General features: G+C 44.8%; 1 protein-coding gene across 3 annotated transcripts; it reads right to left on the reverse strand.

The window, feature by feature from the left end:
- Positions 1–116: 116 nt before the first annotated feature.
- Positions 117–14788, reverse strand: LOC141012034 (actin-binding protein WASF3-like). 3 transcript variants are annotated; one of them, XM_073485605.1, is made up of 11 exons: positions 14577–14788; positions 8333–8472; positions 7116–7250; positions 5230–5383; positions 4978–5095; positions 4815–4859; positions 4399–4523; positions 3966–4223; positions 3746–3873; positions 2248–2466; positions 117–1640 (listed from the first exon to the last, which is right to left on the reverse strand). In XM_073485605.1, the coding sequence occupies exons 2-11, from the start codon at positions 8463–8465 to the stop codon at positions 1477–1479; spliced, it is 1479 nt and encodes a 492-aa protein (XP_073341706.1). In that variant the 5' UTR covers positions 8466–8472; positions 14577–14788; the 3' UTR covers positions 117–1476. The 3 variants fall into 3 exon arrangements, with proteins under 3 accessions (XP_073341706.1, XP_073341631.1, XP_073341552.1); XM_073485530.1 differs by lacking the exons at positions 7116–7250; positions 8333–8472; positions 14577–14788 and adding an exon at positions 6933–7102 and having other exon boundaries at positions 118–1640; XM_073485451.1 differs by lacking the exons at positions 7116–7250; positions 8333–8472; positions 14577–14788 and adding an exon at positions 6380–7102 and having other exon boundaries at positions 118–1640.
- Positions 14789–14807: the final 19 nt, after the last annotated feature.

The raw sequence follows: 14807 nt of genomic DNA on the forward strand, positions 1-14807 counted from the left end.
TCTGCTGTGGCTCCGTGCTGAGGTTGGATCGGACCTAAGATGACTCCAGCTCAGTGTTGCTCGGACTCCACAGGACTGGACTGGACCGGACCCTCAAACTCAAATGAAGGCGAGGAACTCGCTGCTCTGACCTGCTGTCACTACTGACAGTTTTATTTCATCCACAGTTTCAAATGATACAATTTATTCATTCAAATGAAGATAAATGTGTAGGAACTGTTTAATCAATACATACTGTCATTTAAAAATAATCAACTAAACATCAGCTCATGTCACTAAATGAGACAAAACAACATGGCCGACAGCTCGTTTGTGTCAATAAAGTTTTCTCTTTTGAAGACAGAATATTTCACAGTCGTTTGTTATTTTACCACCAACATGCAAATCACAGAGCCGAGAACACACAGCACAGATCAATAATCAATAAATCAACAAATCTCTATGACCAATCACAGATGGTACAGGACAGGAAGTACACGCCCCTTTTTTTCTCTGCCACATTGTTTACATCAGCAGTGGTAGCGATGACATCACAACAATGGATGAAACGGTTAGAGAGGGCGCTGATGTCATCACTTCAAATCAATGATCAATATTTATCTGCACCGCGCTCACGTCACATGCTTTCATCAATAATTAATGAAGAGACATGTCTCAGATCGTCTTCTGTCTTTCTCTTCAAACTCAAGAACATAAAGGAAAAAATCCAATTAGATCACTAACGGGCCAGTCTCCGGTTACCATAGCAACTAATGATCAGGTGCTGAAACCAGCAGCGGGAACGCGAAGAGGAAACCAAATATGTACAAGTCACTGAAACGAACAACTGAAATTATAAAAGATACAAAATAAACAAACTCAGAAAAACTCAAATATAATAAAAATACAAATGAACAAGTATTTAAAGTCAAATCAATAATGTGTTTAAATATTTTTCTTTTTTAAGACAAAGTGCAGTTTTTCAGTCGAAACAGTAAATCAATTAAACACCAAACTGAGAATGACATCAAATGTTTTGATCAACAACAGGAAGTGAAACAGCAGACTGAGCGCCACCTGCTGGACGACCCATTTATCACTGATCACTGATCAGTCTTTGGTTTTCCCTGACATGTTCACCATCGGTGTGAGCGAGGCGCTGACAGCAGGTGACATGTTCACCATCGGTGTGAGCGAGGCGCTGACAGCAGGTGACATGTTCACCATCGGTGTGAGCGAGGCGCTGACAGCAGGTGACATGTTCACCATCGGTGTGAGCGAGGCGCTGACAGCAGGTGACATGTTCACCATCGGTGTAACATTTAATAATCACGATAAAATAATAAAGTAACATAATCAATGAGTTTCCCGTTATCTAAACATTTTTCTTTTGTTGTCTATCAGCAGCTGATGGTCCCGGCAGAACGGACTCCGGTCACTCTATGTCCTGTTCCAGGGTTCTGTCAGGACGGATCTGGATTCTGTCTCCATGTGTCCTCAGTCAGACCACTCCTGGTCCTCAGGTTCAGACTCGTCCTCTGATTCGCTGTACTCCACCGCAATGCGACGCGACAGGATGGTGGCGACATCATTTCCTGCTGGCTCTCGTTTCTTGGCCTCCTCTTGCTCTCGCTGCTCCTGAACCTTCCTCAGCTGGATCCCTGCATACCAGGAGGAACCAGAACCCCAACAGGTTAGACTACGGGATAGCACGTAACTCTGGTTCTGTGAGTTCTGGATGACCTCAGACACAGTGTGTAACTCTGGTTCTGTGAGTTCTAGATAACCTCAGACACAGTGTGTAACTCTGGTTCTGTGAGTTCTAGATAACCTCAGAGACAGTGTGTAACTCTGGTTCTGTGAGTTCTAGATAACCTCAGAGACAGTGTGTAACTCTGGTTCTGTGAGTTCTAGATAACCTCAGAGACAGTGTGTAACTCTGGTTCTGTGAGTTCTAGATAACCTCAGACACAGTGTGTAACTCTGGTTCTGTGAGTTCTAGATAACCTCAGAGACAGTGTGTAACTCTGGTTCTGTGAGTTCTAGATAACCTCAAACACAGTGTGTAACTCTGGTTCTGTGAGTTCTAGATAACCTCAGAGACAGTGTGTAACTCTGGTTCTGTGAGTTCTAGATAACCTCAGACACAGTGTGTAACTCTGGTTCTGTGAGTTCTAGATAACCTCAGAGACAGTGTGTAACTCTGGTTCTGTGAGTTCTGGATGTACTGACATTACATAACTTCGTAAACACAGTGTATCAGCTGACCTCTGCGTATGGCGGCCAGCAGGTCGCTGCGGGCGTCGTTAATCGGCACATTTGGCCCACTGGGCGGCTTCCTGCCGTCTGTCGCCGGGGGCAGTGGAGGTGCGGCAACAGCCGAGGACAGCACCTGGCCTCCGGGCCGGGAGGGGGAGGGGACATAGTTAGCAGGGGGAGGCGGAGGAGGTGATGGGCTGTAGGGGCGCGAGAGAACAGCAGCGCCACCTAGAGACAGATAAATTATAAATGGTGTTTTCATCAGTGAGCAGGAACACACATGACAGAGACATGGAAACAATATACTGACAAACATGCAGTTACAGAGGCAATCTGCAAGAGTTCCTGAAGCGACAGTTACAGGTGTATTTTTGGACCTCACTGCTTCCCAGAGATCAAGTGTCACCTGTCAGTCAGCTGTCAGTTGGCAGCTTTGCCACGCCTCCATAACAGCACCACGTGACGGGGAAGGCAGTAACTATAACACTGATAAATGGTTTCTGTGAAGTTACGTTATGTACATACTAGTGTTGAGCGATGTCTGATGAATCGGCGTATGACGATGTCTACAGTGAAACATCGTGATGGACGATGACGTCGTTGTTTATGAATCTGAGGCAGCATGTCCCCTCAGTGTTGTCTTAAGGCAGCAGTTGTGTGTTCGCTCACCACTGTAGCTGCTCTGACATGAATCTCCAGCTGTGTCACCCTGCAGAGGAAACTATCTCCTGTTACCACCGACATACGTCCCTGTGCCAGGTCCTCATCTCAGCACTGAACTCAGCTTTGTTCAGCCTCATATGTATAAAACACCGTTAAAAAAAAGAAACAGTGGGAAGAGAAACACTGCTGCCACTAATGTAACCCAGTGTCTTCTCGAGGGTTCTCCTAACTGAGCTGGTTTAATAAGAAAATAATAAACGGGACATGGAGACGTGATGTTAGTTCACTGAGCAGCAACATACTTCTTTTCACTTCTTCTCCCCACAACCACAGTTCTGAGGGAGGCGCTCTGGTCCACAGAACCCTTACTCACTGTCCGACATCACACCAACTAACAAAGCACCTCCTCTCTCTGGCCGACCAATCACTGCTGGGTGTATGCGTCACTATCTGTGCACCACTTGTGATATTTTCCGTGAAAGTCGCCACCGACACCTAGTGTACATCTTTGGTATTACAGCAAATGACAGCGCCTTCATCAGTGTGTCACCTCAGCTGGTGATTGATCGACTCAACAGGTATCTTAGGTCTCATGAACACACGTATTGGAACAAACTGCTTGAACTTAGTTGGAAACCTTTTTTTTATTCAAAGTTACAATAGTTTGATAATGTGACGAGTTCTGATCGACCCGCTGCCTCCGAGACTCATCAGACAGGAAGCTGCTCCAGTACCGCGGCCGTGCTGACGCATCGTTCCAACCAACAGCAGCGACCAATGAGGTGTCTGCATGTACACACCTCGACTGTGGTAACACAAACTAACTTAGACAAATGTCCGTTACCTTGGTTACCAGGGGCTGCTGCAGGGTGCAGTGGCGTTGCCATGGCAGCGCCGTGGGCGGAGCTGTTGGGGAATGCTGACGGCATGAGAGGAGGGGGCGGCGGGGGGGCTGGAGGGATCTGATGGTCACTGAGGAGAGATGGAGGTCAAAGGTCAAACATGAGTCAGACAATGAGACCCTGTGTGTGTGTGTGTGTGTGTGTGTGTGTGTGTGTGTGTACTTGGCCTCCTCGTTGGTCCGTGCTCCGTTCTGATTGGCCAAGCCTGCCATTGGCGAGTGGTGGTGATGATGCGGCTGGTTGCGACCCAGTGAGTGTTGTCGGGTGGTTGCTGTGGCAACAGCAGTGGAGGCGGGTCGGAGCGCTCGGTCCAATGACTGAGTCTGACCACTTCCTGTTGCCATGGCCCCATGATCCTTCCCATCGTGCCCCTGGGCGTCATGGTGGTGGGAGCTGGTGGGGTCGTCTGACATCCCCGATCTGGAGGGACACGGACAGGAAGTGTCGTCATCACAGCTGATTGATGTTTACATTCATGTCAGCCCTCTGATTGGGTAAGGGTTAAAAACATTTTGACTCCAGGATCATCTCAGACGAAGAGGAACAGAAGGTGAGATGTCACGGTTTCTGGGTATCAGTGTGCAGGTGTACTCACCTGTCAGGTGACATCGAGCCGTCGGACGTGTGGTAAGGTGACGGTGTTACTCGAGCGTCTGGGCGGAGCTCCTTGTCGTACGCCATCAGGTTCCACTCCTGCCGCCTGTTACGTGCTTTCCGAACCTTTATGGGAAGAAGAAGATGAGGAAGAAGGAGAAGAGGAAGTAGAAGATGAAGAAGACGAAGAAGAAGACGACAAAGAAGAAGAAGACAGAAGAAGACAGAAGAAGAAGACAAAGAAGAAGAAGACAGAAGAAGACAAAGAAAAGGAAGAAGAAGTAGATGAAGAAGAAGAAGAAGAAGAAGAAGAAGAAGTAGAAGAAGACGAAGAAGAAAAAGAAGACGGAAAATTAAAACAATGGATCAATAAATTCATTGAACGAGATGTTTGTGACAGAACATCAGAGACGTCACCTTCTTCACCTCCCGACCTGAAGACTCCTCCACATGCTTCTGCCCCTGTACAGACAGAGAGACACCTTTATACTGAGAGACAGACAGGCAGACAGACAGACAGACAGACAGACACCTTTATACTGAGAGACAGACAGACGGACAGGCAGACAGACAGATGAACCTTCTGTCGTCTCTTCTCTTTGCGTTTGTTCTCAGTGGCCTGCAGCATCTTTTCCTTCCACAGACTGAAGAAGTAAGACGGGTCGGTGTAGAACTTCAGACCATCCTTCTTATCGTCCCTGCACACACATACACACACACACACACACACACACACACACACACACACACACACACATATTTATTTGTAATCTGTTATTGTTAAACTGACCTGTAGGGTGTGAGGATGTTGAGGGGAGGAGTTTAAACTGACCTGTAGGGTGTGAGGATGTTGAGGGGCGGTGGTTTGTCACAGTGTTGGTACATCTCCAGCACTGGGTTGAGGATGGAGCTCCGTGACACCACCTGCTGGTCCTGGATGGTACTGCTCCTGAAGGCCTTCCTCATGTTGATATCCTGCAGAGACACTGCACCCCACACACGACTGTCACCACACAGTGGAGCCGTTGGATGTAATAAACATTCATGTTTTTGAAGTTTTTGGCATTAATATAACTTGTGCTGATTCGTTGTTCATGGACAGAAACAGACACAACATCATTTGTGTTTCTCCGGGTACAGAGCCTGAACATAGAGGCAGCGTGCAGTTTGTTGACCTCAGGCCTGTTAAATGATCAAATTTAAGGGACCTTATAGACAGACAGGAGGGTCGTCTCACCCCCAGAAAACATTTACAGAGGCCTCAAACCAGTAGGACAGACCTCAGCCCCCCAAAAAACATCTAGCCAGCTGCATGCAGGCTGACCACGCGCAGGGGCAGGCATGATGGTATGCTGCCTGTTGGGTGTCCAGCGGAGGTGGATGTGTTGGAGAACTGACACTGTGAAGGAGCTTCTGAAAGCACCTGGTGACCTTAGCCCCCAAAAAACAGCAGCTGCCCAACATCTGCATGAATGATACTGCTGACAGTCGGGGGTGGGTCCATGTTGACACTTGACTATGGAAACTAATGTCGAGACAGGAAATGTACACACAAAGAAGCAGAGTCAAACTGGTTACCACCTGGTTGTCTGTTGGAACAGGTGATAAACCCAAACGTCTGCAACGTCTTCAGCTTCCCTCTCTGAGACAATCTGAGCCCAGTAGCGTAAATCAAAGCCTACTTGTTGAAGTAATTCTTTGGAATCATACTGAGAAGGTCAGACATGTTGCACTTGTTTAGTCAGGGTAGTCTTCATTCATCACAGATGTGTACCTGTATCTACTACATCTTAGGTCTTCAACAGTTCCTAAAGCAGAAACTCAGTGTGGCAGGAGTTCAGGGAGTTTGACTTTGAGTCAGTCTCAAACTGGTTCTGCCAAACCTTCAGAGGAGTCGTGGATGTTAGGGCTGAGCCTTTAGTCAACAGGTGAGGAGAACCAAACCTTGACTGGGATAATCTCAAGTCCTGCATCAGCCTTACCCAGGCTCTGGATATCGTAGCGCTGTCTTGGTTAAAATGTCTCTCCGATGTCCCGTGTAGCTCGATAACTTTGCCTGTGAACGTCAACTGCGGTCAGTGTTTCCATTTTTAATAAACTAGTGCTCGGCCTTCATGGGACAGATTATGGCCAGGTGCTGAAAAGATGATTTGGACTGCAGCAGCTCTGATTCAGATGGAGTGATGTGATTTCAGTGGACCACCTCTCTGGTCTTGCAGGGGTACCGGAGGGGTCTTTGGAGTTTGGTCATTCAGTCACATTTGTTTTGTGACCTTAGGACCATGTCCCTCTGGGTATCTTGTGCAACCATGAGGTGCTGCGCAATAAGTGCTTGTCCAATCAGACTGAGGGCTTTTTCTGATTGGACAAGCACCAAGATTGTGCCTTGTCACTGATTTTGTTTGTAGGTGATGGCCTGTTCCAGTAGAGACCAGCGTTTGGTCTGGTTACCTCTCTTTGTATCTGTAGGGTGGACCAGGGACGTTTGTTGTACCGTGGTGTCAGACTGAGAGCTGCTGACTCCTTTGTTTTTACCTCAAAGAGCTGGATTCTTCCCTTCAGGTTGGAGGTTAGTTGTTGCCCCAAGAAAATAATTCAGATATTATTGGATGTTTCAATGAGGGACGGTTAAATGGAGCCTGAGTTTGGATCCATGGATGGAGGGATGGAAGATGGATGGAGGGATGCAAGATGGATGGAGGGATGTATTTTATCCACCTTCCTCCACGGTGGAGTCCAGCTGTGTGACCTTCACTGCCAGCAGGTCGACTCTCTCCTGCAGACTGTTCATCCTCAGGTAGAAACTGTTGGCCTCCGTGAACAGCTCACTAAAGATGTCCTCCGCATGACGACCTGCACGTCGGCAACAACAGACAGACCATGTTATCAACAGACAGCACGGACAGACCTCATGTTATCAACAGACAGCACAGACAAACCATGTTATCAACAGACAGCACAGACCTCATGTTATCAGCAGACAGCACGGACAGACCTCATGTTATCAACAGACAGCACAGACCTCATGTTATCAGCAGACAGCACGGACAGACCTCATGTTATCAACAGACAGCACAGACCTCATGTTATCAACAGACAGCACAGACAGACCTCATGTTATCAACAGACAGCACAGACAGACTATGTTATCAACAGACAGCACAGACAGACCTCATGTTATCAACAGACAGCACAGACAGACCATGTTATCAACAGACAGCACAGACAGACCTCATGTTATCAACAGACAGCACAGACAGACCTCATGTTATCAACAGACAGCACAGACAGACCATGTTATCAACAGACAGCACAGACCTCATGTTATCAACAGACAGCACAGACAGACCTCATGTTATCAACAGACAGACCTCATGTTATCAACAGACAGCACAGACCTCATGTTATCAGCAGACAGCACAGACAGACCATGTTATCAAAAGACAGCACAGACAGACCTCATGTTATCAACAGACAGACCTCATGTTATCAACAGACAGCACAGACCTCATGTTATCAACAGACAGCACAGACAGACCTCATGTTATCAACAGACAGCACAGACAGACCATGTTATCAACAGACAGCACGGACAGATCTCATGTTATCAACAGACAGCACGGACAGACCTCATGTTATCGACAGACCTCATGTTATCAACAGACAGCACGGACAGACCTCATGTTATCAACAGACAGACCTCATGTTATCAACATACAGCACAGACAGACCATGTTATCAACTGACAGCACGGACAGATCTCATGTTATCAACAGACAGCACGGACAGACCTCATGTTATCAGCAGACAGCACGGACAGACCTCATGTTGTCAACAGACAGACCTCATGTTATGAACAGACAGCACGGACAGACCTCATGTTATCAACAGACAGTTGATAACATGAGGTCATCAGTGATGACATCAGCACTCACTGAGTCCTCCCAGCTGTTTGATGACAGCAGCCAGCGTGCTGTTGGTGACACACTCCAGCTCACTGGCGACCCCATCAGGCAGAGCGCCGCGACACAGATATCTGGGTTCAATAATCCGCTTCACCAACGGCATGGCTCACCTGTAGAGACAGAGAGAGGGAGAGAGACCATCAGACCACCACATTCCTCACGTTCCTGAGACAATCAGTTCTGTAGAAAACGTCACGTTTGGTCGTGACTTAGAAAATGAACGCTTGTCGATAAAAAACGTTGCATAAAGAATCATGAGAGCATCCGGATCATCGCTGTAACCCACGGTAACCCTGCATTTAATGGTCCAACACTATGAACTGTGGGTATTCGGGCAGAAGTGCAGCCTGATAGAAAGTGTCCATTAAAAGGCTGAAATGTCCTCCAGAGAGCCCTCGTGGACTGAACGATAGGACAGTGGGACACAACTGAATCCTCCAGGACTTCAAGTCAGTTTTATTTATGTAGCAACGATTCAGAACCAAAATTTCCTCATGACATTTTTCAGTGAGGTTTAGACTCAACATCAACCCACGAGTGAGCTCAAACTCTGTGAGTGGACGTCTGCTGACATCACAGCTGCTGGACGACATGAAGCTTGTTGTCTCATCCAGGTGGCAGCACAGACGGGATGACATCATCAACAAGACAGTCAGAGCTGAGAAATGTTGAACACAAACTTCAGTATAAAATCCAGAGATGTGTGAGAAAGTGGAAGTTTGACTGCCTATGTCACTGAGTTCAGACGTTATTATCACTGATAGAAATCATCAGTAAACTGTGATTAAAGATGGAGCTGCAGATCTGCAGTTCCTCTGACTCTGCTGAAGTGAACGAGGAAACCTCCACCTTCTGTCTTCAGATACAGTCAGGACAGTTTTAAACTGCTGTCACAATCATTGTTTTTATCATTCAAGCTGTCATTTGTCGAATATGTCCAGAATTCACAGGTAGCTCCACAACAACGGGGCGCCATACAGAGCCGGCCCTCCCTATAAGACAACTAAGTGGCTGCTTAGGGCCCCGCGGCTACTAGGGGGCCCCCAGACTGACGCATCGCAAACTGAATTGACTGAGCGTCTGACCTGGCAACCCAGATATCTACAGTGAACCGTAGCCTACTTGTAGTTGATAGGGTGGCGAGGGAGGATCATCATGTTTGGACCGGCGGTCTGTCTTGTTTGATCCAAAACTGGCAACAACCGTGATGTACATAACGTGACCCGTGGCGGCCGTGGCCGTGGTCGGGGGGTGTGGCCGTGGTCGGGAGGCGCAGGCATGGCTGGGGGATGCGATCCAGACAAATAATTAAAAAGTCCGCAAATCAAGATAAGAAACTGCAACTGGCAGTGAGCCTGCTGTCTTTTCTTTTAGCAGTGAAGTGATAAACTCCATGACAGAACATTATAAAATATGATATTGTATAAAATAACATTACATGGTAAAAAAAAAAAGTAAAGTTGCAGTAGGCTACTTTTATAAATATGCACTATATATAGGCTATAGTTTGTATTATTATTATTATTATTATTACTATTATCATTATTGTTATTATTACTATTATCATTATTGTTATTATTACTATTATTATTATTGTTATTATTACTATTTTTCTGCATATTCTTGACTTTGAATGGGAGCAGCTGTAACGCAAGCAATTTCCCGTCGGGGATTAATGAAGTGTCTGATTCTGATTAATATATTATGCAGTCAGTTGTCCATATTTAAGTTGACAGTATGGTAGACAGACATCACATTTACATGTCAGGATCTGGTTATTATAGACACAGATTCAATATTTAACCGTCATGTATCATCACAGTAGCAGCGTTACATACGTTGGCAGCTGTAAACACATAAAAACATTATAAAATACACCCGGTGGTTTGGTGCCCACCTGTAAACTGAACATGTCAGGAGTAGTTAACGTTTATAATCATCAGAGGACGTTACAGACGTTGTTTTTGGTTCCTGTCTGTTTCCTGAATATATTCGTACGTGTGTGAATGTGTAAATGAAAGACATTAACTTATAGCACTTTGTAGAAGGAGCTTTCTAAAGTTCACTCCATTCACTTGTGTTAGTTCACAGCTGATCTGCCTCCTCCAATATGGCGGCGACGTCGACGTACGGTCCAGCGCTCAGTGAGGCGTCTGTGTATACATGTCTATGTATATATGTCTGTGTATATATGTCTGTGTATACATGTCTATGTATATATGTCTGTGTATATATGTCTGTGTATACATGTCTATGTATATATGTCTGTGTATATATGTCTGTGTATATATGTCTGTGTATATATGTCTGTGTATACATGTCTATGTATATATGTCTGTGTATATATGTCTGTGTATACATGTCTATGTATATATGTCTATGTATATATGTCTATGTATACATGTCTGTGTATATATGTCTGTGTATACATGTCTATGTATATATGTCTGTGTATATATGTCTGTGTATACATGTCTATGTATATATGTCTGTGTATACATGTCTATGTATATATGTCTGTGTATACATGTCTGTGTATATATGTCTGTGTATATATGTCTGTGTATACATGTCTATGTATATATGTCTGTGTATATATGTCTGTGTATATATGTCTATGTATATATGTCTATGTATATATGTCTGTGTATATATGTCTGTGTATACATGTCTGTGTATACATGTCTATGTATATATGTCTGTGTATATATGTCTGTGTATATATGTCTGTGTATACATGTCTATGTATATATGTCTATGTATATATGTCTATGTATATATGTCTGTGTATACATGTCTGTGTATACATGTCTATGTATATATGTCTATGTATATATGTCTGTGTATACATGTCTGTGTATACATGTCTATGTATATATGTCTATGTATATATGTCTGTGTATATATGTCTGTGTATATATGTCTGTGTATACATGTCTGTGTATACATGTCTATGTATATATGTCTATGTATATATGTCTGTGTATATATGTCTGTGTATACATGTCTGTGTATACATGTCTATGTATATATGTCTGTGTATATATGTCTGTGTATATATGTCTGTGTATACATGTCTATGTATATATGTCTATGTATATATGTCTATGTATATATGTCTGTGTATACATGTCTGTGTATACATGTCTATGTATATATGTCTGTGTATATATGTCTGTGTATACATGTCTATGTATATATGTCTATGTATATATGTCTGTGTATACATGTCTGTGTATATATGTCTGTGTATATATGTCTGTGTATACATGTCTATGTATATATGTCTGTGTATATATGTCTGTGTATATATGTCTATGTATATATGTCTATGTATATATGTCTGTGTATATATGTCTGTGTATACATGTCTGTGTATACATGTCTATGTATATATGTCTGTGTATATATGTCTGTGTATACATGTCTGTGTATACATGTCTATGTATATATGTCTATGTATATATGTCTATGTATATATGTCTGTGTATACATGTCTGTGTATACATGTCTATGTATATATGTCTATGTATATATGTCTGTGTATACATGTCTGTGTATACATGTCTATGTATATATGTCTATGTATATATGTCTGTGTATATATGTCTGTGTATATATGTCTGTGTATACATGTCTGTGTATACATGTCTATGTATATATGTCTATGTATATATGTCTGTGTATATATGTCTGTGTATACATGTCTGTGTATACATGTCTATGTATATATGTCTGTGTATATATGTCTGTGTATATATGTCTGTGTATACATGTCTATGTATATATGTCTATGTATATATGTCTATGTATATATGTCTGTGTATACATGTCTGTGTATACATGTCTATGTATATATGTCTATGTATATATGTCTGTGTATACATGTCTGTGTATACATGTCTATGTATATATGTCTATGTATATATGTCTGTGTATATATGTCTGTGTATATATGTCTGTGTATACATGTCTGTGTATACATGTCTATGTATATATGTCTGTGTATATATGTCTGTGTATACATGTCTATGTATATATGTCTGTGTATACATGTCTATGTATATATGTCTATGTATATATGTCTGTGTATATATGTCTGTGTATATATGTCTGTGTATACATGTCTATGTATATATGTCTGTGTATATATGTCTGTGTATACATGTCTGTGTATACATGTCTGTGTATACATGTCTATGTATATATGTCTGTGTATATATGTCTGTGTATATATGTCTGTGTATACATGTCTATGGCATCAACACTGTTTCTTCACTCAGCAGAATGTTTGTTCAGTTTGAATGTTTAAACTTTATTCATAACTGACTGACTACTCCTTTAAAACACACACACGCGCACACACACACACACACACACACACACACACACACACACACACACACACACACACTCAGAGGGCATCGCCATGGTAACACAGCCAGCCTTTACATCACACTCTGCTGCCCACAGAACTGAACATGGTTACTGTTGCTAGGAGACAGAGTGGGGGTCGTGTGGGGGGGGGGTGTCAGGATGTAACTGACGTTTGTGTGTAGAGTAATCAGATTACTGTGACCATGTGATGTCGTGTCTCTTCTTTCTTTCACCTCGTTTTCAAGCTCTGCTGCCAAATGAGTCGTAACCATGGAAACCAGTCCCCCTCCACGCTGTGAGCACGCTCACGAAGAAACACACACACACACACACACACACACACACAAACACACACACACACACACACACACACACACACACACACACACACACAGGACTCAGTGTTTCTCAACAAGGCTCAGGGCCCAGTGATGGTCGGGTCAACGTGACTCCACAGACGAGTCTCACCTGAGGGGTTTAAAGGTGCAGTCCGTCAGGTTTATAGTGAACATTCTGGCCTCCCACGCCCTCTGAACTACCCACAGTGTGCTGGAGCTTCAGTCTGAGCAGCACCGAACACTTCCTGTTCAGGTAACATGACACAGTGTTGGATCACACAAGCATCCATCGGTCTTGGGAGTCGTCATCACGTGACCTCACATGAAGTCTGAAGCTGTACTTCCGTCTCTGTGTCCTCAGATCAGATCAACAGCGCCGCCTCCAGGATGTTACAAACCACAGAGACGTCCACGGGCGACGTTTGGACCAGTCACGAGGAGACGGAGGTGGAATTACTCAGCCAACAAGGCCTCCAGTCACACCTAGGGACATCTCCATGTGTGATCACAACAGCTCTGATACAACTCACTGCTTTAAATAAAGGTGGACATAATGAGGGGCGTGGCCACTTTGAGTGACAGTAACCACACCCACTCACCTATCCAGGAGGCGGGGTCAGGGACTGCCGCAATGAGCGTCACATCGGCCTCTTCAGTGACCTGTAGGTGGCGTCACTACGTCCACGTTTGATACAGAACGTGTAGGAATACAGAAGTTATACAGCTACACACCTGTAAACACCTGTAAACACCCGTACACACCTGTACACACCTGTAAACACCTGTACACACCTGTAAACACCTGTAAACACCCGTACACACCTGTACACACCTGTAAACACCTGTACACACCTGTAAACACCTGTACACACCTGTAAACACCTGTACACACCTGTACACACCTGTACACACCTGTACACACCTGTAAACACCTGTACACACCCGTACACACCTGTAAACACCTGTACACACCTGTACACACCTGTACATCTCCAGACGAGGCTGTGCTGTACACAACACACTGACTGTGGATGAACACACACTTCAGAAACAGTGACTGTCCCTTTAAGACGTCACACAGGTGTGTTCCAGCTGTCTGATCATCAGGTACTGATGTCAGAGGGAATGATGGCAAATTATCTCATGACATCATCTCATCTGTGATCACGTGACCCACACGTTATTACATCACATGTGAGGATGTGTATTCAGCCCCTCACACACACACACGCACAGAGTCTGGTAGCATTACGTCATGCAGTCATTTCTGCACAGTGTGTGTGTGTGCGTGTGTGTGTGCTCAGGCCCGTACACACACTCGGTCTATCGATCAGCTGATCAGCCACGTCCGTCAGGGTCTGTGCGGTCTGACCGCTGATGACGTCATCGCCGTGAAGCTGCAGAGAGCGTCACGGTCCGCGGATCGATCACAGCTCCGATCCGTCGATAGCACGTCAGAATCAATGCGATAAGAGCCGATCACGGCCGATGAGACTCACCAGGTTCTGCTCCGGGTCCGGGTCTTTCTGCTCAACCTCCTCCGTCACAGAGCGGCGGGCAGCGGGCTCATCCTCACGTCCTCTGACCGGGAATGATGCTGAGAGGAGGGGGGGGGCTCCTGTCGGCTGCTCGGCTCCTGTCGGCTCCTGTCGGCTCCTGTCGGCTGCTCGGCTCCTGTCGGCTGCTCGGCTCCTGTCGGCTGCTCGGCTCCTGTCGGCTCCTGTCGGCTG

The sequence above is a fragment of the Pagrus major genome, chromosome 1 (assembly GCF_040436345.1).
Source record: "Pagrus major chromosome 1, Pma_NU_1.0".
In the NCBI taxonomy this organism is placed as follows: domain Eukaryota; kingdom Metazoa; phylum Chordata; class Actinopteri; order Spariformes; family Sparidae; genus Pagrus; species Pagrus major.

Bases quoted from the DNA above. Each gene is read 5' to 3' on its own strand.
- LOC141012034 (XM_073485605.1), bottom strand. From the start codon at position 8,465: ATGCCGTTGGTGAAGCGGATTATTGAACCCAGATATCTGTGTCGCGGC. The intron at 7,251-8,332 runs GTGAGTGCTGAT...GCCGACGTGCAG, and splicing joins CAAACAGCTGGGAGGACTCA to GTCGTCATGCGGAGGACATC. The intron at 4,524-4,814 runs GTGACGTCTCTG...CTTCCCATAAAG, and splicing joins CAGGTCGGGAGGTGAAGAAG to GTTCGGAAAGCACGTAACAG.